This window comes from Prionailurus bengalensis, chromosome D4, assembly GCF_016509475.1.
Source record: "Prionailurus bengalensis isolate Pbe53 chromosome D4, Fcat_Pben_1.1_paternal_pri, whole genome shotgun sequence".
NCBI classification, from domain to species: Eukaryota; Metazoa; Chordata; class Mammalia; order Carnivora; family Felidae; genus Prionailurus; species Prionailurus bengalensis.
Window position 1 is genome coordinate 83316367 of NC_057359.1, and position 24720 is coordinate 83341086.

The following is a 24720-nucleotide window of genomic DNA, read 5'->3' on the forward strand; positions in this document are numbered from 1 at the left end:
CCCCGGGAGCCCCGGGAAGTTTGCGCGCGGCAGCTCCGCAGCCGGCAGCCGGGAGCCCCGCAGCCTTCGGGGAGCGCCGGGGCTGGTGGCCCCTTTGTTGGAAGAGGCGTGGAGGGAGCGCTTTTGTTCTGAGTTAGTCACGGTGGCCGGCTGGAGGCTGCTACCTCATTATGCGCCGGGTCTGCTTGTCTGCGAGGAAGCAGATGGTGGGGAGGTAGGCAGCGGCGTGAGTAGCCAGACCTGAATCCCGTTCACCTGTCACCTCCCACAAAAGGCAGGTTCTGGGGATTTCGGGATTCTTTTTCCCTACCTGGGGGAGGGGCGTCGAGGGGCCGCCGTTTCCGACGCCTCGGAATATTACTTTTACCTGCTTCCCCTACCCCCTGCCTTCCCCTCGGCTGCGGCTTCTCGCACCGTGTAAATGTCACTCTCGTGTCAGGATGTGTGTTTACAGCCTGTTCCTTTCCTTGTTTAGTCTTCACGGACAGGGCTCAGCGGTTGTGCGACGTCCCCCCCACCCCCCACCCCCGCCCCGCCGCTGGGGGAGATTAGCAAAGTTACCCGCCTCTGAGCCCAGGGCTAGGGCACCCAGATCCCGCCCCGCGGCGGGAGATGCTTTTGAGTCTCTAGCCGACCCGGGCGCGTCCCAGCCTGACACCTAGGGATGCTTAAGCGGGCGCACCGGCGGGAATCTTGACTGCCAGGGAATTTGGGGTCGGTCAGGGATAGGCGTGGGCTGCAGGTCGGACAGGCGATAAAATCGTGTACTTACATTTGTAAGGGTGGGGGGGAGTGAAGAGCCGCAGGGTGCGTTTCCCTGTTTCTTGAGAAGCCCGCGGCAAGAGTTGCCGAGTGCTCCTCCTCCCCCACCCGCCCCCCTCTTCCTAAAGCAGCCCCTAGAATTCTCGAAAGCGTATTGTATCCATCTAGCCTGGGCGCGGAGCTGCACCAAGGACACCCTCTCCAGCGTTGTTACATTTTTTTCTACCCTTTGGGCGACTTCCAGATAAACCCCGGTGACTCCCAGATTAGGTTTTCATTCCTTACTTTCTTTGAAAGAAAGTGCCCCAGATGCGTCGGTAAAACATGCCTGTGTATACGTGTAGGCGTCCGCGTGCCTGGGCGCGGGCCGTGTGCAGGCGCCAAGGCACACGTCTGTGTGAACACTCGCGCACGCGCGCGTCTTTGGGTTGATGGTCCTTCCGTCGCATTGGGGCATCTGTGCATGTGCAGCGTGTACACACATACTTGTAACTTAAGGAGTTTTTTCAAATACGCAAAACGTGGTCTCGGAGAAGCGCACGCAGTGATTTAGGTAGTATTGTCTGAACATGCAATTGCATGTATAACATGCAATTTACCCGTTTACAAGTGCATCCTCCCGCCTGGCACTGGACACTTACACTTGATGTGTCTGTGTAGACCCTAGCTCTACATCGCTGCCGGTCGTATTTTATGCCAACAGAGATGAACATGTGTGTTTGCACACACGAACACTAGTGCATGTGCTTGGGCAGTACAAGCACACATATATTTATGTTTGAAAGTTACGTCCGGTAGGTAGAAGGTAGGACTTTGTGCCCCCCCCCCCCCAAGCTCTGCCCTGTAAGATGAACCGCACAGATCAGACTGACCCGCCTCCAAAGCAGACCCAGAAAATGGGACTCTGTCACTGACTTGCTCACTGAGTTTTTCCCCACAGTCACTTTTTATCTCCTAAATCTCAGCTTCACCACACACCTAGGTGTCATCCTTGAGTCCCCAAGAGACTAGGTTGAGCCTGAAGTCGGGGGGCTGGGGTGGCAGTTGAGATTTACCCACAGGCCGGGTTGTTGATCTTGGAGAAGTGGTGCAGTCAGGCGGCAGGGTGGACGTCTGTCAACAGCTGGGTCTGTGGCATGATGCAACCAGCCAGCAGAGGATGGGCCTGTGGTCTTTAGGAACCTCAGGAACACTGAATGTATGTTGCAGTAGGAAAGTTTTTAATAGGGGGAGATGGAAAAAGAAAAGAGGGAGTGATGAAAGTTTGGTGAGTGCCTACTGTATTCTAGGTACTTTAAATCCATGATCTTTTTTTCTTCATTACATCTGTGTGGAGGGTGCTGTCTTGGCCCTCGGTGGAAAGATCAGAAACAGGCTAAAGGAAGTTAAGTCACTTGCCTAAGGTTACATTGCACGTAAATGGCAGAACTGGGATTCGAACCTATTCCTTTCCTAGTCCCTAAAGCCATGCGCCCGTCCACTCTTCCAGGCTGCAGAGGGACAGGGAAGTGCAGGAATGAGCTACACGCTCCCATAAAGTGGGCCCTAGCTTGCTTGGAGCGAGGCTATTCCGGCTGGCCCTCCTCTCCCCGGAGTCTTAACAGCTCCCGCTGGCTCTTGCCGCTCTGGCTCAGCCCGGTCCTCAGGAGGCCTGCGCGGCCGCCCGCAACCCGCAGCGCGGAGCCTGGGCCGAAGGCTGAGCTCCGCGGGAAGCAGCCGAAGGCTCCCGCAGCTCTGCCCCAGGCTTGCCTTCCCAAGCCTCCCCAGCCGGTGCCCGAGGCGGCGGCTCTGGGCCGAGGGGAGACCCGAGTGAGAGCTCCTCAAGCATCCTCTGGCTGCGCCTTCTTAGGATGGAGACGGCGGGGAGAGAGGGTTTAATTTTCCGTCCCAAAGAATCGCAGGAAACTGTTCGTAGCTTAAAAACTCCAAACCCCGCGCTCTCCCTCCTCCCTCCCTTCCTCCCGCCCCCTCCCTCCAGCCTTGCCCACCAGCTCCCACCATCTCGTCGCTCCTCTCCTCCTCCTGCTTCTCCCCTCCCTCTCGGGTCTCCCGCCTTCCCGGAGCACGCGCTGCCAGGGCCCGGGGTGCTGGGCGGCCAATGGCGCGGCGGCAGGACGTGATGTAAGGCGCGGCTGTAGAAAAGGCGCGGACGCTTGGCTGGCGCGGACTGCAGAGCCGGGGCTGGGCTCGGCGCGCTCTTGGAGAGCATTGCGCGCGGCTGGGCCCGCGGTCGGCGGCTCCACCTCCCACTCTGCTCCTCCTCCTTTTTCTCCTCCTCCTCCTCCTCCTCCTCCTCCTCCTCCTCCTCCTCCACCACCACCACCACCACCACCACCACCACCACCACCACCATCACCACCACCACCACCTCCTCCTCCTCTTCCTCCTCCTCTTCAATTCTCTCGGTGTCTCGGCTCGGCTCGCTGGCTTCGGAGAAACCCGTACTACAGTCGCCGACCCAGCGCCTAAGCGGGTCGCCTAGGGCTGGGGGCACACCCCAGGGAGGGGAGAGGTCCAGGCAGCTGGGCCGCCGCGGGCACCTAGCCGTTCCCGAGTGAGCCCCGACCGCAGCCGTCGCCGCCTCGGGCAGAGTTTGCGCTCCTGCTTTGCGCCCCGGGCGCTGAAGCCGGGCGGGCGATGCCCGCGGCGTGAAAGCGCCCGCGGCGGGCGCCGACCTCTGCCCTCGGCTTCCCCCTTCCCGCCCCCCCCCCCCCGCCCCTTGCCCTTGTGACCCTGGCTTTGGCGCCGCCGCCCAGGCGCCCCGCGATGTAGCTGCCCCTGCGCCTCGGCGGGAGGCGTCCTGGCCCGCGGGCGCCCGGGGCCCGGAGCCCGGCCTGGGGGCGCAGCCGAGCTCGGGCGGGGCCGGGGCCGCGGTGGCGATGCACCGGGCCCGTTAGCGCCGGGAGCGCCAGGCAGCTGAGGCGGGGGGCAAGCCCTCCCGCGGAGGAGCCGCGCCCCCGGCCCCGCCGGTCCCGCCGCGATGCTGTTCCACAGTCTGTCGGGCCCCGAGGTGCACGGGGTCATCGACGAGATGGACCGCAGGGCCAAGAGCGAGGCTCCCGCCATCAGCTCCGCCATCGACCGCGGCGACACGGAGACGGTAGGCGCACGGCTGCGGGGTCGGGGCTGAAAGCTGGGACGGGGCCGGGTCGGTCCGCGCTTCTGCTCTCCGAAGTTTGGGGGCACTTTGGGGAGCGTCCTTCGTGCCGCACGGGACTGGGCGCTGGGGATCCGCGGACAGGATGCAAGGCCCGTAGCTCCCGGCTCGGGGGAAACCCGGCTGCTGGGGCGGAGGAGGGAAACAAGGTTTAAACCGAAATTTCAGACCCCGAGGGTGCAAGAGAGCATTTCTCCCGAAGTGGGAGCGAAGTCCTACCCGCGTCCCGGGATGGCCCTCTTCTCACTACACCGGGCCCCTCTGGTCGCCAGCTCCGCGTTCCCCTCCACTACTCGGCTGTAGCTGCTGGCGGCGCCGCCTGCGGCGCTGGGAAAGGCGAACCAAACGGGAGCACTGGGGCTCCAGCCGGCGTGGGCCGCTCGCGTCCCGCCTCCTGGCAATCGGAGTTCCCTCCCCAACACAATTTCAGGGGTCCAAGTCTTCTGGGCCAGTGCTTTTCGTTGATCACGCCCCTGGCCTCCTGGCCGGCCGACCTGGCCAGGCCAGGCCAGGGCTGGGACTTCAGGCCCTGGCCTGGTTCTTGTGGAAGGGGAGTCCATTTGGATCTCCACACCTGGCTTTGCCAGCCCAGCTCCAAATAGACAGTTCCTCACCTCAGACCTCCCAGAGGGCCAGGCAAGCAGTCGCTATCCAAGTTGGGCCCAGAAGTGACCTTTAGAGGCCAGGCCGAGGAGGTGGGGAGGAGGGAAGCCTCTCCACTTGGAAAGCAAGGGCAGCAGCCTCAGTGCCTCCGGCTTCTGAGTTCTTCTTCCTGGATTAAACTCTCATTCTGTCCTGCACTCGGAGACTTTGAGGGTGCCTCTGCACTCCACTCACCATCTCCCAGAACCCAAGAGGGCCCCAGCCAGTGTGGCCAAGGTAGTGGAGGGGCAGACGTGGCTGCGACCTGTCCTGGCCTAAACCTTTGGCATACGGATCCAGAGATCACTGGGGCTCGGGGCCAGGAACTCTGTGTGTCTCCCGAGAGGAGAGGAGTCTGTGTAGAGAGAGGGGGACTTTTAATGGTCATCTTACCCCTTTTCCTGGGGCCCAGCAGAGTGGCTCCTTTAAGAAACAGTTTTGAGAGAGCTTTTGGAGGGCTTGACTGGAGTAGCCACTGCTGCCCCAGCCCTCAAACACAGCCCAAGCCTTTCTGGGAAAAGGGCAGAGGGGGCAGGAAGGGGGAGAACTAAGGAGGGAGATCCGTCCAGGCCAGCAGCCAGGCCTGGGCCTGTGGCCGGCTTGGGCTGTGTGGGCGGGCCTGGGTTCTGAGCCTCCTCACTATGGGCCTTTTAGGGACGAGGAAGCCACCGCACACCCCGGCGGCCCTCTCCGGGTTTAGGGCTAGCCTGAGCAACCGGGGGGAGCTGAGGGTGCCCGTTTCCAAGCGGTGGTGAAGTCGCAGGCTGACGCAGGCGCTGCGGTCTCCCGCCTCCCTCCCTCCGCAGACCATGCCGTCCATCAGCAGTGACCGAGCCGCGCTGTGCGCTGGCTGCGGGGGCAAGATCTCAGACCGCTACTACCTGCTGGCGGTGGACAAGCAGTGGCACATGCGCTGCCTCAAGTGCTGCGAGTGCAAGCTCAACCTGGAGTCGGAGCTCACCTGTTTCAGCAAGGATGGGAGCATCTACTGCAAGGAAGACTACTACAGGTACCCCCAACTCAGGACCCTCTGCCCCCCAGGCCCCCCTAATCTCAGACACAATCTGACCCGGTCTTCTTGGCCTCCAGTCCCAAGGGAGGGTTCCCCACCTGGGTCCCCCCTTCTCCAAGCCAGTACAAATGGGGTGACAACCTTTTCAAACAGGAATTTGAGGGAACTCCTGGAAAGGTCTGAGAACTATAGGGACCCAGAGTAAAGGGCTCTCTTCTGAGCTTAGACCATAAATAAGCTTGGGTTGGAGGGGGGGGGTCTTTGCACCCCTCTCCCTTTGAAGTTTCTTGGGTCAAGCAGAGGGAACAGAAACAGGCAGCACCACCTCCCCCCCACACCAAGCCCAGGCAGCCTGGGCTGGTGTGCCACAAAGTTGGAGGGAGAGCTGGGGGATCAGTTGGGTGCGTTTCCGGGTCTTTCGTGGAGATGGGGGTGAAAGCTGCCTGTAGGGTTAAAGAGCCAGAGTCACTAACAGGCTACAAGTTTCTTGTTTCTCCCCTCTTGTTTAGGGTTAGGGTCTGTTTATATTCCTTCTCTCTCTCTCTCTCTCTCTCTCTCTCTCTCTCTCTCTCTCTCTTTCTCTCTTTCTCCCTTCCCCTCTCTCTTTTTCCCTGTCTCTGTTCCCCCGCCCCCCTGCCAAATTACAAAAGTCTGTAGGATCGTCAGGTACCGGTATGGAGGGCAGGGGTAAAGGTTGAGAAAGGGTAAGTGGGTAGCCCCCCTCTCCCTGCGTTCCCAAGCAAAGGCTTTCCTGGGGCTTGCCCAGACCCTGGGTAAGGTCGAAGCATTGTGGACATACATATGCTTAAGGGAAACTGTATTTTAGGGTAGGACAAGACCTGGCCCAAAATCTAGTTCCCTCTTTCCCCATCCTCCAACTTAAGACTGGTTCCCATTTTAAGGAGTAGATCTCCCCCCGTGGCAGCAGCGGCACCTGGAGGAGGGATATGGGGGGTACCCAACCGTGTGTCCCCACAGTCCCTCCCTCCATGGTCCCTACAGGCGGTTCTCTGTGCAGCGCTGCGCCCGCTGCCACCTGGGCATCTCGGCCTCGGAGATGGTGATGCGCGCTCGGGACTTGGTTTATCACCTCAACTGCTTCACATGCACCACGTGTAACAAGATGCTGACCACGGGTGACCACTTCGGCATGAAGGACAGCCTGGTCTACTGCCGCTTGCACTTCGAAGCGCTGCTGCAGGGCGAGTACCCCGCGCACTTCAACCACGCCGACGTGGCGGCAGCGGCAGCCGCAGCGGCGGCGGCCAAGAGCGCCGGGCTGGGCGCAGCAGGGGCCAATCCGCTGGGTCTTCCCTACTACAATGGCGTGGGCACGGTGCAGAAGGGGCGGCCGAGGAAGCGCAAGAGCCCCGGCCCCGGGGCGGATCTGGCGGCCTACAACGCTGGTGAGTTCGAGGCGCACCGAGCGCCCCCGTCGGGTTGGGGGAAAGTGCGTGGCTGACCACCGCCTGAAGCCGGAGTGAATCTCCGTGTGATACGCATATGTATATATCACTCTGGGTACTCTAGTCCTTAGATTCCCCAGACCCTAGGTGCTACAGGACCTAGCAGAAGGGACGTTTAGGCTCCTCGGCTCCAGCCTCCGCGCCCTTGGCTGGGGTGGAAGGAGAAGGTGCATTAGAGTCTTGCTGACCCCGGTGCAGGGCCTCGTCGCTGAGAGAATTTTTAGAGGCAGTTTTTTGGTTTGGGCCTCTCCCCCACTTTGTTGGTCAGAAAGCGTGAGGATAGAGAAAGCAAGGAGGAGCCGGCACCAAACAGGCTCTGGGTTGGCGGGGCTGAGGACAGGGAGCTGTGGCGATGGATGAACGAGGCAGGGCAGCGACGGTCCCAAGAGAAGGGACTGGTGGTGGCCTGGGGTAACTTGCTGGGCCTGGCGTTGGGCCTGTCAGGTGAAATGTACTGAGGGCAGCAGGCTCCGGAAACTTGGGCCCAGGACCCTTATGAACAAGAGCGGGTCACTGTGCCCCGCGGATCCTCTTGCTCCGCCAGGTCTCGATTTTCCCCGGGCTCCTTCCTCGGAGTTCTGGGCGCCAGCGGGGTGCTGGGATGAGAGCGGCGACCCTTGGAGGCCGGCGGCGCCCGGGGATGAGAAGACCGGAGTAGGCCTGGCCTCTCCCGGAGTCGGGTGGAGGGCTCATTTCACATTTCCGGCATCTCAGAACCCCAAGCCTTTCCAGGAGAGGCTCTGCCCCCTCCCGCACCCCTCCCCGCTCTGGACAGCTGTGGAGGTTCTGGGGCCCGGCAAATTGAACCGTCAACATCTGCCCGACGTCTGCAAGGCCGGGAAAGGTTTATGACTCCCCGGGCTTCTGAACTAGATAGAGTTTATTTGCAATTATTTTCTTTCTTTCGTTTGCGACAGAATCGGATTCCGGGATTTTGTTTTCTTCCTCCTTTTCCCCTTAGTCTAATGCGCAAGTGGAAACAAAACAAAACAAAAACCCAGGATTGGGGGGAGAGGGCAGCGTGGGGAAGAAGTCAGGGTTATTTTGATCTTTAAAAATCTGAGCTGGCTGGGGAGGAAAATTCAGCCAGGGGCAGGGTGGGGTGGGGGTTGTCCCCTGTTCGATCCAACGAAGTTGCTTGTTGGAAGATGGATGGGTGTATGTGTCTCAGTGTGTGGAGTTGGGAGGAAAATGCAGCCCCCAGTCTGGTAAATGGTGAAGTGGCCGCAGACAGGTCTGTGGCGGCAGATTAAAGATTTGTCGAAGGTTCTGCCGGAGATGCCGGCTCTCAAAAACTTCCATCCTTCATCTCTCAGCACCCTGAAAATAAACTAAATCGGGTCCAGGCCGGGTCCCCCCCCCCAAACAAAGCCACGTCTATTTATCAAATGGGGTCGGCCCCCAGTAGGAAGCAGCAGGCTGACTTGGCCGCAGAGCGCGTGGGGAGTGGGATCATGTTTTTCTAGGTAGGCAGGTTTGCAACTGGGTTTGGAATTGAAAGGCAGAAGAGTTTCAGAAATTTATTTGTGCTTCTTGCTGCTCTGCCGCCTTCCCTGGCGAGGTCCGGCGGCACCGAGCGAGAAGATGTGGCTGGAGGCTGAGTTTCAAGGGATCTGGCACCACTACAAGGCATTCCCCACCCATGCCATCTCCTCGGTTTTTGTTTTTTGTTTTTCTTTGACCCTTCTCTCTTTTTTTACCTTTCAACTCTCTCGATCCCCCTTTCTCTCTGTCTCTCTCCCTCTGTGTGTTTTTGTCTGGGTTTCTCTGTTCCGGTCTTTTTCTCTCTCCCGGCGCGCGTCTCTGGCCTTGACTCAGGCGGAAGAAACCGCACACGGCGCGCCGGCGGCGGTGGCCGCGCCGCTCGCGTATTCGGGGCTCCCGGGGCCGGGTTGGGAAAAGGGGGCGCCTCCCTGGCCGCGCCGGGCCCAGCCAGGCCTCCCCGGGTCTGGCTGCCGTTCTCCGCCTCTCCCCGCACCGGGCAGGAGAGAAATGGCCGCAGTGTGGGCCGTGGGGCGGCTGGAAAGGGCACCGTGGAGGGTGGAGGGTGCACTGCGGGTCGTGTGTATGGGCGAGAGCGCGTGTGCGTGTTTCTGACCGTTGAGGACACGAGCTTGCTGGTGTGAGTGTCCCACACCCGGGAGCCCAGCTACACCGACCCCTTGCAAAGCCCTTCGCTCTGTGGGCCAGTGCGGTGGCGGAGCGGCGGCACCTTATTCCAGGGCGGCGAGCTCGGGCAGACTGGGGAGGGACGGCCGTCGGTGCGCCCAGCCCGCCGCCTGGGGAAGGGCAGCCGAAGCGGCGGGGCCGCAGGGTCGGAAAGTCCTTCCGGGGCGGTGGCCGCGGCAGCCCTGCTCCGGCTGCCCCTCGGGTCCGAGAGCGCAGCCCCGGTCCCAGAGGCAGAAGGAAACCCCTGAGCGGGGTTGCCAGCGGGCCGGGGCGCGGACGAGGCCCGGGCCGCGCACTTTGCGCCGGGGTTTGTAAGCCACGGCCGCGGGAGTCCCGCGCGGACCGGCCGGACGCCCGGGCCTCCCCCAGCCCCAGCTTTTTGTGTGTGTGCCTGGCGGCGTAATTACTGATTTGATTCCAATCCATTATTTAGACAATTGAACCTACAATCTCGTCTTTAGTAAAATGAGGCGAAGTCAGATTTGATTACAGGTTCAGTCCCAGCGACAAGAGCTCGAAACCCGATGGGTTAATAACAGATCACGAGTAAATTATTCATGATTTTACGAGCTCTTTAGCTCCATTGAATCGGCCTAATTGAGAGGAAAAAAAAAAAAAAAAGGAGAGAGAAAGCCTGTTCCTCCCCCTCCCCTCAGCCCCTCGCTCCTCCCCGGATCCGATCTTGGGGAATCTCGACCCGGCCGGGGCGTGGGGAGGGAGGCGGGAGTGAGGGCGCCTGGGGTACCGGGCAAATCTGGACTCAACGGCTGCTTCCCGGCTGCTTTCACTCCCCCAGCGCAGCCCCCCTGCCCGGGCCACTGGCCACCTCGGCCTCCCAATCTTGGGCCAGCTCCTTTTCTGCCCTCCCCTCTTTTCCCCTCTCTCCCCTTTTCGCCACTCCCCGGCCAGTAACGGCTCTGGAATACGCTTCCCCGAAGGGACCTGGTTTCCTTGAGATCCGGGATTCTGTTCCTTAACCTGGGCCCTCCACCACACAGTCCTCCTTTTTTTTTCCAGGCCTCGCTGTCCCCTCAGGCTCTCTCTGTGTCTTTTCCTGATTTTTTTTTCTGTCTTTGTAGCCGTCTCTCTCCGGTTCTCCCCATCTCCACTGTTTTCTTTTCCTCCGTCTCTCCTCTCTTTCTTCCTAGCCCTGTCCACCTCCCCTCCCTCCCCCCTCTCCTTTACTCTCTCTCCCTTCTGTCTGTCTTTCTACCTCTGTGTCTTTCTCTCCTTTCTGTGCCCTTTCTGTCTCCCTCCCCCAAACCACCTCCTCCCATCTAGGCCGCACTCAGGGCATGTCCCTTGGGTGAATGGGGCGCCGGGGTCCCCACGGAGCTCATTAAGAGCAGCAAGGCCCAGGCGGGGACTGGGCAGAGGGATGGGCCCAGAGATCCCCCGTGGGGAGGCCTGCCCCACCCCCCCGTGGAGCTGGGGACTGGGGGCAAGGAGAGGGTCGCTCCCTGCAGTGGGGGCAGGGCAGTTTCCATGGATTCCGTTTGGAGTCATTTTCTGATCCCTTTTAAATTGCTGGACCCCCGTTCTTCACCCTGGGCGCTCTCAGTGGGAGTACAGCCCTGGTGGGGGACTTGGGTGCCTGGGTGCATGTGGGAAGGGACGCTTAGGAAGTGTAGCCACTTGCTGACAGCTTCAAGATTTGTGACAAGACCAGCATCTTGCAAATTCTTTCTGCAAGGGACTGTTCCCCACCTGAGCAGTGGGTGGAGTAGGTCACCAGGAGATCGGGAGTACTTCTGAAGTGGTTTTGCCAGATAAAATGCCGGACATCCAATTACACTTGAATTTCAGGTAAACAACAAATACATTTTTTAGTGTGAGTATCCAGTGCAGTATTTGAATTTTAAATACATGAGTAATTTTTTAGCGTAATTGTATCCAATGCAATATTTGGATTTTAGGTAAACAGCAAATTAATTTTTCAGTATAGGTATGTCCCATGCAAAATTAAAGCCGTACTAAAAAACTGTTCGTTGTTTATCTGAAATTCAGATTTCACTGGATGTCCTGCATTTTTATTTGCTAAATCTAGCAGCTCTGTTACGGGCATGTGATGGGGCACAAGACATATTCCCAGTTGTCCGCTTTAAGGGGACCGAATTGGTCTCCTCTGAGGTTTTCCCCAAACTAAGACTTTACATGTAGGATGGCTGGGGATGTGATGAAGGAATCTTGGAGTTCTTGATGTCCCCATCAGGCACCAGGTTACCAAGCAACTTTCTGAGGCCTTAGGTTTCCACCCCTGTCCCTCACCCCCATTGCCTTCCAGGCATTGGCAGCCAGGCCCCAGCTGGGCCCCTTCTGGATGGGGACCGGCTCCCCAAAGAGTCGTGCGTCATCTTTGCCTGCCTTTGTGGCGTGGTGGAAGGAAACGGGCAAGGACTGAATCTAGGCTCAGCCCTTACCAGTGGTGTGGCTGTGTACACATGGCTTCATTTCCCTTCGCAGGACTTTCCTCATCTCAAAAATGGGATGAAAAGCAGTAGCCACCTCTTGGAGCAGTAGTGAAGGCCCTATGATGTATGTAAAGCCAAAAGCATGCCCTCGGTGTCAGATACATGTCCATTTCTTCCTCCAACTTCCTTCTCTTTCGGGTTAGAATCCTACCACTCCGTGAGATTTCTAGAGATCGCTTAACCTCTCTGGCCCCTTCAGCCCATTTGTGTAACTGGAAAACAAGTACTTCCCAGGGCAGTGGTGAGGATGAGGATTAAACTGCAAGATACAATTTCCGACCTTAGCCCAGTGCCGGCGGCCCAGTGTCATCCAGAACTTCTGGTTTGGGGAACCGATGAGGGTGAAATCAAAGTGAGTGGAGAGATGTCAGTCAGTCATCCACTTTCAGGTGCCGGGTGCCCACACTGTGGGGGGGAGACAGCCTCCCTCCTTAGAGAGTGCAGGGGGAAACAGGAAGAGTGTGGGCCCAGGAGTCCTGAACACTGCTCTGTATTCAAGTCAAGTGACTCCCGTTTCTAATCCTCAGTTTCAACGTTTGTAAAAAGGAGGAAATAATGCTAGGCTCTTAGAGTTGTTTTAAGGATTCGGTGAAAATATATAAAACCTTTACGCACATCATCCATCTGGAGTCGAATAGCCATCAACAAGTTGTAGCTGTTGGTTGCTATTATTCTGACACGATGGCACAGAATGGTTTTTGGATTCTCTTAGAGCTGGGTTTGAATCCCGCCATTTCCTAGCTGAGTGACTCGGGCAGGTGGCTCTCCGGGAGCCTCAGATTCTCCTATAGATCTAGAAGATGGGGATAATGTTTTCACCTCAGCGCGGTGCAGTTCCCGCCGTGCGGTCCTGAGGCTAGAAACATTTGGTGGCAGGTGGGGCGGTGTAGGGGCAGGTCAGGAGGTTCACCCGCCGCCTCTGCGTCCCCTCCCCAGCGCTGAGCTGCAACGAGAACGACGCGGAGCACCTGGACCGCGACCAGCCCTACCCGAGCAGCCAGAAGACAAAGCGCATGCGCACCTCCTTCAAGCACCACCAGCTTCGGACCATGAAGTCTTACTTTGCCATTAACCACAACCCCGACGCCAAGGACTTGAAGCAGCTTGCGCAAAAGACGGGCCTCACCAAACGGGTCCTCCAGGTCAGCTGGGCCGGGACAGGGGATGAGGGCGGGGGCACCCGGGGCCTGCAGGGCCTGCGGCCGAACCCCGTAGCTGCCATGGGCTTTGGAAGGACCTTCCATTCTATGTGTGCCCTTCTCTTTGTCACTCTCTACGCTTTCTCTACCTCCTCAGACTCTAGCTGTATTTCAGGGATTTTTTTTTCTTTCTAACTTTTCCTCTTCTCTTCCAATTTTTGTCTAATCTTTCTATTTTGTGTATGTGTGTCCCTCTTCCTCTTTGTCTCTACACTCAGCCTCTTTCTTTCTTGTAAACACTTCTTAGTTGCTCTTTATTACTAGAGTGACACTCAAATATGTTCACGTAGTAAAAGGTTCAAGCATTTCAGATAAACCCAGCGCATCCCAGGATGGCTGTCCAAGCCAATTGCTGTTAGCTCTTTCCTCCTTCTGCTTCTTTTCCTGACTTGCCGTCTCCAGTTTCTCTTTCTTTCTCTAGATTTTTCTTCTGTCTCTTTGTTGTTTCTTAGACTCTCCCAGAAGCAAGGTTGGGGGGGTGTGTGGGCTGATCCCCTGGGTGGGCCCGGGAGGCTCATCCGCCTGCAGGGAGCTGGAGGCAGATGGGCACCTCTGAAACTGCGCAGAATTGCACTTGTATGTGAGGGCGCTTTCCGGATAGAGGATCCAGAGCTTTCCCTAGACTTTGAAGGTCCTGTCCCTACCTCAGAGACGTTCAGAGGCCCAGTTTGGGGAGTCCCAGGCTCCTGTTTGACCCAGATTCATGGCAGGGATTTGGAGTAGCACTTCTCAAATCTTTAGCTCTCCCTGTTACTCATTTCACAGTCCTGGGCAAATCATTTAACCCCTCTGGGCCTCAGTTCCCTCATATGTGAAATGGACGCAAGAAATTATCTTGCTGCAGGCTTATTTGAGGAGCCATTGAGATGAGGAGGTGTCCACCACGGTAGCTGACATGGATCTGCTCAGTGGATGGTAGCTAAGAATAACATGAGCTAGGTTAAGAAGTCAACTGGCATTAAGTAGTAGGAACGATTCTTCTGGTCACTGGACTTCAGTTTCCCCATCTGTACAGCGATAAGGTGGGACAGCATCTTTCTTTATAGCACAATGTAACCAGTTTATTCTTTAGAACCTGTGGCTGTGGGGAGAGCAATTTACATTGCGGGGGGTGGGGGGGGGGAGGAAATCGAGAGAGGAAGATCTGACCAGAGTCTCACAACTGGAGGGGAGGTACTGAGATTCAAGTCCAGGCCAGTCTGATCTCCCCCTCCAGCCCCAGGTGGTTGGGGACTTAGGGCTGGGGGACTGCAACACTGCGGGGGGGGGGGGGGGGGGGGGGGGGGGGGGGGCGGGGGGGGGTAGTGAGAATGACGATAATGGAAACCAAGGGCTGCGCAGTCACCCTAAGATCTCCTGCGAGTATGTCATGGGCGGGGGGGGGGGGGGGCGGGGGCATTTTGGGTGTGATGGCAGCGGCGGGATGGACTGTGACTGGGGCGCTGGTTGGTTGATTCCTGTAGTTGGGCCTGCACCCCTGCGCAACGCGAGGGGAGCCGGTCTCTGGAGGGCTCAATGACGTAGCTGAGGGAGTTGAGTGCTGGCCAATGGGGCGCCGATGCGCCTCTCTGGGCCCGCCCCCTACCCCCGGGGCTCTGCTCCTTGTGGGACCCTCCCCTCCTTGCGTCCCTTTTGTCTGAGGGGTCCCTCTGGCTTGGGCTTGAGAAGGGGTGAGGACGTTGCTGCGCCTGGCTGGGTCTCAGATTCCCCCTTGTCCATTTCCCTTGGACTTGACCTTCTTGGGTTAAGTCTGGGGACCCTTCTTGGCACCCCACCACACACACACACACACACCGCCATTCCTCAGCCCTGGGCGAATCTGATCATCAGCCTCTTCTCTGGTTATTAGGATACTTTGTCCCTTCCCCTCTCTAGAGCCCCTTATGGCATGTTGGTGGGGGCCATTTGGTGAATCAGGCCAGGACAGGAGCAGGCACTTGGAGTCAAGCAGAGAGCTCGGTTCAGGAGGGCCTCGGTTCAGTTCTGTCCCTCTACTCACTCGCTGGCTGTGCATTTTAAACAAATTAGTTACCCTCTCTGAGCCATAGCTTTCTCACCTATATAATGGGTACCATTAGGACATATACCTCTCCCTGTTATCCTGACTAAATGATAGAGACTAAGTGTCCATTGTTGAGTCTGAATCCGCATAAGGAGCCACACTCTGCTGGCCTTTGAGGCAAGAGGCTTGGTTACCTGTTTTAGGAACAAATCGGATTTCCAGTATCGTTGTCTCTCATTCTTTCATCTGGCCAAATATCTATTGGCACCTTGGGGTGCCAATATCTATTGGCCTTGGAGACACAGAGATGAATGAACCACAGTCCTGGCCCAGAAGAAACTCACCTATTAGCTGTAGAGACAGACCCACATTTGGTTTCTCCATAGTGTGATCAGTTGGGAGGGGCGTTCTGTTGGAGACCAGAGGAAGAACTAACTGTTCTTTGTTTAAGGGAAGGTTCACCAGAGGGACCTGGGTGAATGCTTGCCCTGAGCCTTCCTCCCCTACAATCCCGAGCCAGGCCTGCTCACACCTGTGTGTCCCCTCTACCATGGGGACTCAGAAAAGCCAGGGACATGGAACTAGCTGAGAGAGAAGAGCACGGACAGTCATGGTGGGTCTACCAATCAATGAATGTTTGAGTGCACTACTGTGTGTCAGGCACTTTGAAAGGCCCGTGAAATACATTTGCTCATTGAGTTCTCACTGGTAGGCATCATGATAACCTCCTCCCCACTGCACAGATGAGAACATTGAGGCCCAAATGCTTTCCACTTGCCCCAAGTCATACTTTGCTAGTAAGTAGCAGAGCTGGACCCAAATCCAGGCCTGTCTGGTCCATGGATGTAGCTCTTTCTCCACTAAGCCAACCCGACAGTGCCCGCTCCTGAGTGGGAGGATCATGTAGGGCCTGTATGTTGCTGGGAGTGGGGGCGTACTAGACCACTTTTCTCCCTCTTCGCAGACATCCAGGTCTCTTGCACTGATCCTTAATAGTCCCTAAAGCACAACTGTTCATGATTATGCAGCAGTTTGCAAAACATTATCTTTCCAGCCACTCATCTACCTTCCCTTAATGTTTTCCTGCCCATGTTACAGATGAGAAGCTTAAGAAGTAGCGAGATGAAGTGATTTGCTAGAGGTCTCAGGAGCCAGGCTTTGGCAGGGTGGGGCTCTCTCCCAGGGGTTCTAACTGCTGCTGGGCCAGCTGGGGGAGGCGGGGTGAGGGCAGTTTGGGCCAGGCAGGTGGTGGTGTGGCTTTGGAAGGTTAACAGAGTGGTTCAGATCCTTTTGGACTTACCAGCAGTGTGATTTAGGCACTTTAACATCTCCTCCTGGAGCCTGATTACTTATCTACGAAACGAAGGTAATAATAGTTTGTATCTTGAGAACTGAGGATTGAGAAGGCGTTGGCAGCGTGCTGCCTGCTACAAGTAGGTGCCCATGAAATGGTTCCTCATCACTTGTCTGCACCAGCTTAATGGTACTAGGCCTTGGGGGCCCCGCGGAGGTGGTGGTCTACCTCCACCCTTTGGAGAGAGTCTGTGTGGCAGGGACAGGTTGAGATTGAGGCTGTGTTCCCAGAGGTCGGTGATATAAGGTGTGTGTGTGTGTGTGTGTGTGTGTGTGTGTGTGTGTGTGTGTAGGTTTTCTGGGCTGTTCCTGGATCTGTAATGCAGAAGCACCATCAATATGGGAGTCCTGGGATGCAGTAACCCTGCTGGAATTTGGAGTCAGTTGATGTGAGGTCCAGGCTCAGCTCTCTCACCCACTTTCTGAGCAATATTGAGCAAGTGACTTAACCTCTCTGGGCCCCAGCAGCCTCAGCTATAAAATGGAGACGATACTAATACTCACTGGGTGTTTGCCAATGAGATGACTTCAAGTGTAATGTATAAAGTACAGATTAGGGGGGCGCCTGGGTGGCTCAGTTGGTTGAGCGTCCAACTTCGGCTCAGGTCATCATCTCACAGCTCATGAGTTTGAGACCCGCGTCAGGCTCTGTGCTGACAGCTCGGAGCCTGGAGCCTGCTTCAAATTCTGTCTCCCCCTCTCTCTGCCCCTACCCCACTCATGCTCTGTCTCTCTCTCTGTGTCAAAATAAATAAAAACATGGGGCGCCTGGGTGGCTCAGTTGGTTAAGCATCCAACTTCAGCTCAGATCATGATCTCACGGTCCGTGAGTTCTAGCCCCACGTCGGGCTCTGTGCTGTCAGTTCAGAGCCTGGATCCTGCTTCAGATTCTGCATCTCCCTCTCTCTCTGCCTCTCCCCTGCTCATACTCTGTCTCTCTATATCAAAAAATGAAGGGGCGCCTGGGTGGCGCAGTCAGTTAAGCGTCCGACTTCAGCCAGGTCACGATCTCGCGGTCCGGGAGTTCGAGCCCCGCGTCGGGCTCTGGGCTGACAACTCAGAGCCTGGAGCCTGTTTCCGATTCTGTGTCTCCCTCTCTCTCTGCCCCTCCCCCGTTCATGCTCTGTCTCTCTCTGTCCCAAAAATAAATAAAAAACATTGAAAAAAAATTAAAAAAAAATGAATAAATGTTAAAAAATAAATAAATAAAAGCATTAAAAAAATTTACAGATTAGGGAGGACTTCACACACACTTTTATACAGTAGGGTTCAGTCAACCTACCTCTCATACACAATAAAAAAATTTAATTATCTTTATTTTGCAGATGAAGAAACTGAGGTTCAGAGAGACTAGGACCCTAGCCCTAAGTCCCACAGCTAGTCAGTGAGGAAGCCAGGAGTCGAGCCTAGATCGGTCTGTTTCCACAGCTCTTTCCAGCATCGCCCAGTGTAGGGCTGTGGCCCTCCCCCCTTGGGTCTAGCTGTAGAATGCAGCGGTACAGGTGGAGAGAAGGGAAGGGAAGGGGCGGGTCATAGATGCCATGTCTTGGTAGCAAAGCATGGATCCTGCTGTAAAGCCGTAAATGCATAAAAAGTGCTCAAAATTGTCATCACGGCACGGCCACCACCATTCTCACATTCTACCAGCGGGCGAGGTCACTGGGAGAGAGAATGGTCCCTTGGACAGAGGTCCACGAAGGCCTTAAGCTTTGTAAATGCTTGCAGACCTTCCCGCAGCACACAGATGCCTGTCTGAGCAGTCCCTCTTCCTTCCTGGGGAAGGGTCAGGAAGGCAGAGTAGGCCAGGCTTCGGGACAGGGGAGGTGAGCGGACTGATTTGGGTGGCTGAAAGTCTCCTTAGGGCTTCCCGGTGTGACTTTGGCAGAAAGTATATTTTAGCCACCAACAGCTTAAAAACATTCTTCAGATGACTGGTTAGCGGTCACTGACTTGTGTGAGAACACAGGAACCGGGAATGATAGCTTTTCTCTGGCCACCCATTTGTTCAACAAATACGCTGACCTTCCGCCATGTTCTGGGTGGGGTGTGACCCAGACAGTGAATGGGACCCGCTGGAGCTGGAACTCCAATCCAGAAGGGAGACAGATGTGCAACAAAGAATTGCAAATGGCAATCGTGTTAGCGCTCACTTGTGGGGCGCCCGCGTGGCTCAGTCGTTTAAGTGTCTGACTCCTGATTTCGGCTCAGGTCATGATTTCTCGGTTCTGTGAGTTTGAACCCGCCTTGGGCTCTGTGCTAACAGCGAGGAGCCTACTTGGGATTCTCTCAGGTTTTTTATTTTATTTTTTGAGAGACAGAGAGAGACAGAGCATGAGCAGGGGAGGGGCAGAGAGAGAGGGAGACACAGAATCCAAAGCAGGCTCCAGGCTCTGAGTTGTCAGCACAGAGCCCGACACGGGGCTCAAACCCATGAGCCGCAAGATCATGACTTGAGCCAAAGTCGGACATTCAACTGACTGAGCTACTGAGGCACCCATCAAAGTAAATAAACTTAAAAAAAAATAATGTTAGCGCTCACCTTGTAAAGCACTAATGAGTTACTATGTGTGAAATGCTTAAAACTCTCCTTAGACAATGCCTGCTACTTAGTGAGTGAATATTATTTGTCGTCATTACTTTCTTTATGAAGTTGCTGTACCAGAGGACAAATTCTCTCTCTCTTTTTTTTTAAGCTTTTGTTTTTAAGTAATCTCTACACCCAAAGCGAGGCTTGAACTCTCAACCCCGAGATCAAGAGTCGCACACTTCACCGACCGAGCCAGCCAGCCGGGCTCCCCAAGACATAGCCTCTTTATTCCTTTTTTTTCTCATATAACATTCATCATAAGACATTACCCCTGCAACTGCATGGAGTGTCTGTGTCATGATTTCCACTTGCCCCATCTGGTTGGACACTTTGCACGCGGCCATTAGTTGATGTTATTTAAAAATACCACAATGGAAAAATGAAATGTTAATAAAGCCGGGGGGGGTGGGGGGTGGGGTGGGAGGGGAAACGGTGCCCGGCTGGCTCGGTCAGTGGAGCACACAACTCTTGATCTCTGGGGTTGTGGGTTTGAGCCCCACGTTGGGTGTGGAGATTACTTAAAAATAAAATCTTTTTTTTTTTTTTTTAATGCCACAATGGACATCTTTGGGCATAAAGATTTTGTCGTTGGGCTGGTTCCCTTAGTGACCCAGAAAGGGATTTGTGAGGCAAAATGGGTTTTCCACTTACTCCCTTGGTCCCCTTGATGAAAGAATCTTAAGGAAGGGAATTTGTGAGTCAAAACACAGCGTGCAGGGCCAGTGGGTGCCTGAGGAGGGGCATGCGGTAGTGTGGGCTTCTTCATTCACCCAGGACTTACTGGGGGTCCCCCGGGCACCAGGCGAAGGCACTCCTCGTGGATGAAGAAAAGGGGCTGCCAGTTTAAGAAGACGGGTGGGTGGGGCAGATCATCTCGCGCCTGCTGGAAATCCCAGACTGTCAGAACCCCAAGGGCCATAGAGGTCAAGCGGGGGTGGTCCGACCCTCTTGTTGTGCAGGTAGGGAAACTGAGGCAGACCCAGAGGTAAGGGACTAGCACAAGGTCACTGGACTGGTCAGCGGCAGAACCAGAACTGGAAACTGCAGCTGGTGCTCTGTCCACCTCGCCACAGTTGCTTTTGTGCTCATTCACTCATTCACGCACTCATTCATTCATTCATTTGTTTGCTGACTCAGGATCATGTGGTAGGGAGCGTATGGACGTAATGGCAGATATTCCTGGATTCCAGTCTCAGCTTGGCCTCTGTGTGACCTTGGGCAAGTGACTTCACCTCTCTGAGCCTGTCTGGTTTCAAATCTATAAAGTGGGGATGCTTAGCTTATCTTGAAGATAACCTACGACTGCACGTTAGAGGGTGGCATGGTGTCTGGGACATGGTGGTCCACAAATGTTATCTATCATCATTGCTATTAATTCAATGCATATTATTGAATCTTAGTCTTTGCCGGTCCCTGTACCACATCCCAAGGACGTGAAGTGGACTTAGACAGGGGGCCCTGCCCCAGCAAAACGCTCAGGAGGGGACTTTGTAAAATGGTCAGGAGAGAATTCTGGCGAAGCCCTGCTTCAGGTGAAAAACACAACACCAAACCCCACAGCAACCCGGCTTCTAGTTGAGTTGTTGATTTTCACCCGCCAGATTTCCAGCGCCTCAGATTCAGTAAAGCAGAGAGGGCGGTTGTGGAAGATGGTGTCATTGTTTACAAATCACTGTTAGGGGCAACGCAGGAGAAAGAGCAAACAGCTGGCAGCTAACTGGTTCCAGCCCTTCCCGAGGGCTTAGAGCCCTGGACCTGGGAGCCGTGCACCCCACCCCCCGGGGCTCCCTGCTCCAGCTACTGCTTGGAGAGAGACACACAGGCCAGGACAGAGGCAAAGGGTGGCCCCAAGGCTCTCGCCTTGTCGGAGGCCAGGCCGTGAGACTTTGGGGAAGTCGCTTCCTGTCCCTGAGGGCCTCTGCAGACTTTATCCATTTTACCATCAGCCATTCCTGGGGCCAGCGAGACAGTCTCACCCCTGCAGACTTCTGCAGGCTGGGCAGGGAAGGATTCCCTACCCTAAGAGGAGCACGTTGAGGGTGGTCTTAGAAGCACTATACTTATCTGCAAACCTCCAGAAGAGGTGATGGGCTTGCTTTGGGCAGAAGGCCAGGGGAAAATGTGCTTTTCTTCCCAGGAAGATCCAGCATGCTGGGGAAAGAGCTTTATTTCCTGACTTCACAGGGTCCAAGTCTCTCTCCTTACCCCAGGATTCTCCTGGATGTGCTTTTTAAATGAGCACAAATCTTATCAGGCAACTAGAAAGGCTAGTTTGACACCATAGGCCCAAGTTGTGGGGTGGTCCCCAGGGGAAGGTGGGGCCAGGGGTGAGGTCTTCCCACCCCTGCCTGAGACACTGGGAAGACAGGCAGATGCAGGCACATCTGGAAATATGCAACTGGACACCCCAGAATCCGTAGAATTCTCTAAGGCCCTTTGTTTTATGGGGAGGCTTCTGGCGGGTGTTTTTCTCATGCAAAGGGAAGTGAAGGGGCCCTGCCTTTCAGGCTTTTTTCTTTAGGAGACACAACACCCCCCCCCCCCCCAGCCCCACGGTGGCCTGGATTTCCTAGGCCTCTCTCAAAGTACTCTGAGGACCTCTGGGTACAGCTAGATCTCTCTGTGCAGTTAGACAGGTGGTCATAGTTGGGGGAGGGGGTGCCGTGGAGATGAGTTTCCACACATGTCTTCCTGAGAGCGAACAGGCTTGTGTGCAAAGGTATGGGCGTGGAAGGGTGTGTGTGTGTGTGTCTGTGTGTGTGTCTGTGTGTGTGTGTCTGTGCCCAAGGAAAAATGAAAATAAACCCTTATTCTTTCTCTTTTGTATTCTTTTCATACCAAGCTCAGTTCTTTTTAAAAAAAATTTTTAATGTTTGTTTATTTTTGCAAAAGAAAGAGAGCGGAGGAGGGGCAGAGAGAGAGAGAGAGAGAGCACACAAGCGCAAGCAGGGAAGGGGCAGGGAGAGAGAGAATCCCAAGCAGGTTCGGCACTGGTAGTGCCATGTGGGGCTACAGTCCACAAACCATGAGATCATGACCGGAGCAGAAAACAAGAGTCAGATGCTTAACCCACTGAGCCACCCAGGTGCCCCTCTGTTGCCTACTTAAAGGTGACTTTCAAGGGGAAAAAAAAAATCTCTCAACCATTGTGAACAATGATCAAGATTTGATTTGTGCACATCTTCCAGAACAGTGCTGTCAAATAGAAATGCAACGTGAGCCACGTATGTAATTTTCCATTTAAAAATTTTTTATAAAAAAAAATTGAAAAAAAAAAAAGGGGGTCGTCTGGGTGGCTCAGTCGGGTAAGTGGCCAACTTCAGCTCAGGTCATGATCTCATGGTTTGTGGGTTCGAGCCCCACGTCAGGCTCTGGGCTGACAGCTCAGAGCCTGGAGGCTGCTTCAGATTCTGTGTCTCCCTCTCTCTCTTCCCCTCCTCTGCTCATGCTCTCTCTCTCTCAAAAATAAATAAATGTTAAGAAAAAATTGTTAAATTTTTTAGCAGCTACATTCAAAACACAAAAAGAAGCTGATAAAATTAATTTTAAGAATATATTTCATTTAGCCCAATATATCCAAAATATTATCATTTCAACATATAACAGGTAGAAACATTATTATTGAGATATCCTACCTTCTTTTTTTCATACTGAATCTTCCAATGTAATTCTGTGTTTTCATCTACAAGGAGCCACTTTTTGGCTAGTCATACTTTTTTTTTTTAAGTTTATTTATTTATTTTGAGAGAGAGAGAGAGAGAGAGCACAAGCAGGGGAGGGACAGAGAGAAGGAGAGATAGAATCCCAAGCAGGCTCCCCGCCATCAGCACAGAGCCCTATGTGGGACTCGAACCCACAGAACCATGAGATCATGACCCAAGCCGAGATCAAGAGTCTGAACATTTAACCGACTGCACCACCCAGACGCCCCCTAGTCATACATATTTCAAGTGCTCAGTAGCCACCTATGGCTAGTGCCTACCATGTTGTTTAGCTCTAGAACCTTCTAACAGAAAGGGAAACCCAGTAATAGCCAATTAGGGCAAAGGCAAATTTTATTTTATGAAGAGCAAAATATTGCCAGCCCAATTTTTTATCCGCGCCCCCTTCCCCCCCCCCCCCCCACCCCGAAAACCCAGATTAGCATCCCTGGGGAATGCTCTGCTACTCTCCAGTCCCTGCCTCTCTTCCCCTAACCAGTCCTTCTCTCTCTCTCTCTCTTGCCCCACGCAGGTCTGGTTTCAGAACGCCAGGGCCAAGTTCAGGCGCAACCTCTTACGGCAGGAAAACACGGGTGTGGACAAGTCTACGGAGGCAGCGTTGCAGACCGGGACGCCTTCGGGGCCAGCCTCGGAGCTCTCCAATGCCTCGCTCAGCCCCTCCAGCACGCCCACCACCCTCACAGACTTGACTAGCCCCGCCCTGCCAACTGTGACGTCAGTCTTAACTTCTGTGCCTGGCAACCTGGAGGGCCACGAGCCTCACAGCCCCTCACAAACGACTCTCACCAACCTTTTCTAGTGACTCACGCCCTCCCCACCCACCCCCCCCGCCCCACAATTTCTTTAAAAAAGAAATTATCTTTAGTTGAATTCCAAGTGTATTTTAAAATAGAGGCTTTGAGCAACTAACTAACCACATTTTAGGATCTCGCCTGGAAACAGAGGAAGAAAAAATTGTGCGTCCGGCTAATGCAGCGGTGTGGATTGAGGAGTTACTTGGAAAATCTATCTGCAACACAACATTTGTGTCACTGTACAGTTTTGTGGACTGAGCGAGGAAAAACAACAAATAATTTAAGTTGGCTAGAGCTTCTGTATTTTCAAAGACTGCCACGTGCCTTAGGAATACTGTTTTATGTCCATACTTTGGATGACTTGTTCATTTTTCTCTCCCTCTTTTTCTCTCTGTATATTTATGACCAGAGCAAAAATGCAAAAAAAAAACAAAAACAAAAACAAAAACAAAAAAAAACAAAAAAAAAAGTTTGTTACTTTGAATAGTCCTAAAAAAAGAAAAAAAAAAAAAGAAAAATCAAACCCCCTCCAACGGTCGCTTTGTTGTTTTAGAATTTTAAGGTGGAAGTCTGTTCGAATATCAGAATTTGTAAAATCTAACCAGTAATAAAACCACTTATTGAAACTAGTTGGTGTCACTGCCGTTTAGTTGGGCGCGAAATTCACAGGACTTAACCATCTTACTGAAGTCCAGACATATATCTGGGGTCTACCCTTATTTATCTATAATATTTATTTTTAATGTGCATGGGGCCCCTTCTTCTGTGCCAGGCTTTGGAATGCCAGAAATTTGGATCCAGAGACGAAGTCCCTACAGGCCCTGCCATCAAGGAATTTAGAGTGGAGGCAGAGACAGAAGAGATCATCTTTTTTTTTTTAAGTTTATTTATTTATTCATTTTTGAGAGAAAGCGAGCAGGGGAAGGGCAGAGAGAGAGAGAGAGAGAGAGAGAGAGAGAATCCCAAGCAGACTCCGTGCTGTCAGAGTGGAGCCCTATGTGGGGCTCAAACTCACGAACCATGAGATCGCGACCTGAGCCAAAACCAAGAATCAGATGCTTAACCGACTGAGCCACCCAGGTGCCCCAGAAGAGACCATCTTAACATGGTGCCATAGGTGCCGAGTGGAGAGTATGTCCACAAAGTATATCATTAGTTCATTCATTTCAAATATTATGTACATCCTGCTGAATATAGAAGTCAAAGGTCATCACATCTGCCTTTTCTGCTCTTCTTTGGGCTGGGAGGGTGGTTCAGGCAATGAGGAAGGCCTATCCCTATTAAGAGTGAACCCTGTCACCAAAGGGCAGCTTAAACTCCAGTTTTCCTAATGAATAAAAAATAATTCATTAAGTCAATAAATCATTTGCCTAGAGGGCAGAAG

At 54.4% G+C, this 24720-nt stretch overlaps 1 protein-coding gene across 1 annotated transcript; it reads left to right on the plus strand.

The window, feature by feature from the left end:
- The first annotated feature begins 3608 nt into the window (after positions 1 to 3608).
- Positions 3609 to 23965, plus strand: LHX2 (LIM homeobox 2). Its single transcript, XM_043566892.1, has 5 exons — positions 3609 to 3862; positions 5368 to 5570; positions 6576 to 6979; positions 12616 to 12821; positions 23054 to 23965. The coding sequence occupies exons 1-5, from the start codon at positions 3743 to 3745 to the stop codon at positions 23339 to 23341; spliced, it is 1221 nt and encodes a 406-aa protein (XP_043422827.1). The 5' UTR covers positions 3609 to 3742; the 3' UTR covers positions 23342 to 23965.
- The last annotated feature ends 755 nt before the right edge of the window (positions 23966 to 24720 follow it).

Bases quoted from the DNA above. Each gene is read 5' to 3' on its own strand.
- LHX2 (XM_043566892.1), top strand. From the start codon at position 3,743: ATGCTGTTCCACAGTCTGTCGGGCCCCGAGGTGCACGGGGTCATCGAC. The intron at 5,571-6,575 runs GTACCCCCAACT...TGGTCCCTACAG, and splicing joins TGCAAGGAAGACTACTACAG to GCGGTTCTCTGTGCAGCGCT. The intron at 12,822-23,053 runs GTCAGCTGGGCC...TGCCCCACGCAG, and splicing joins TCACCAAACGGGTCCTCCAG to GTCTGGTTTCAGAACGCCAG.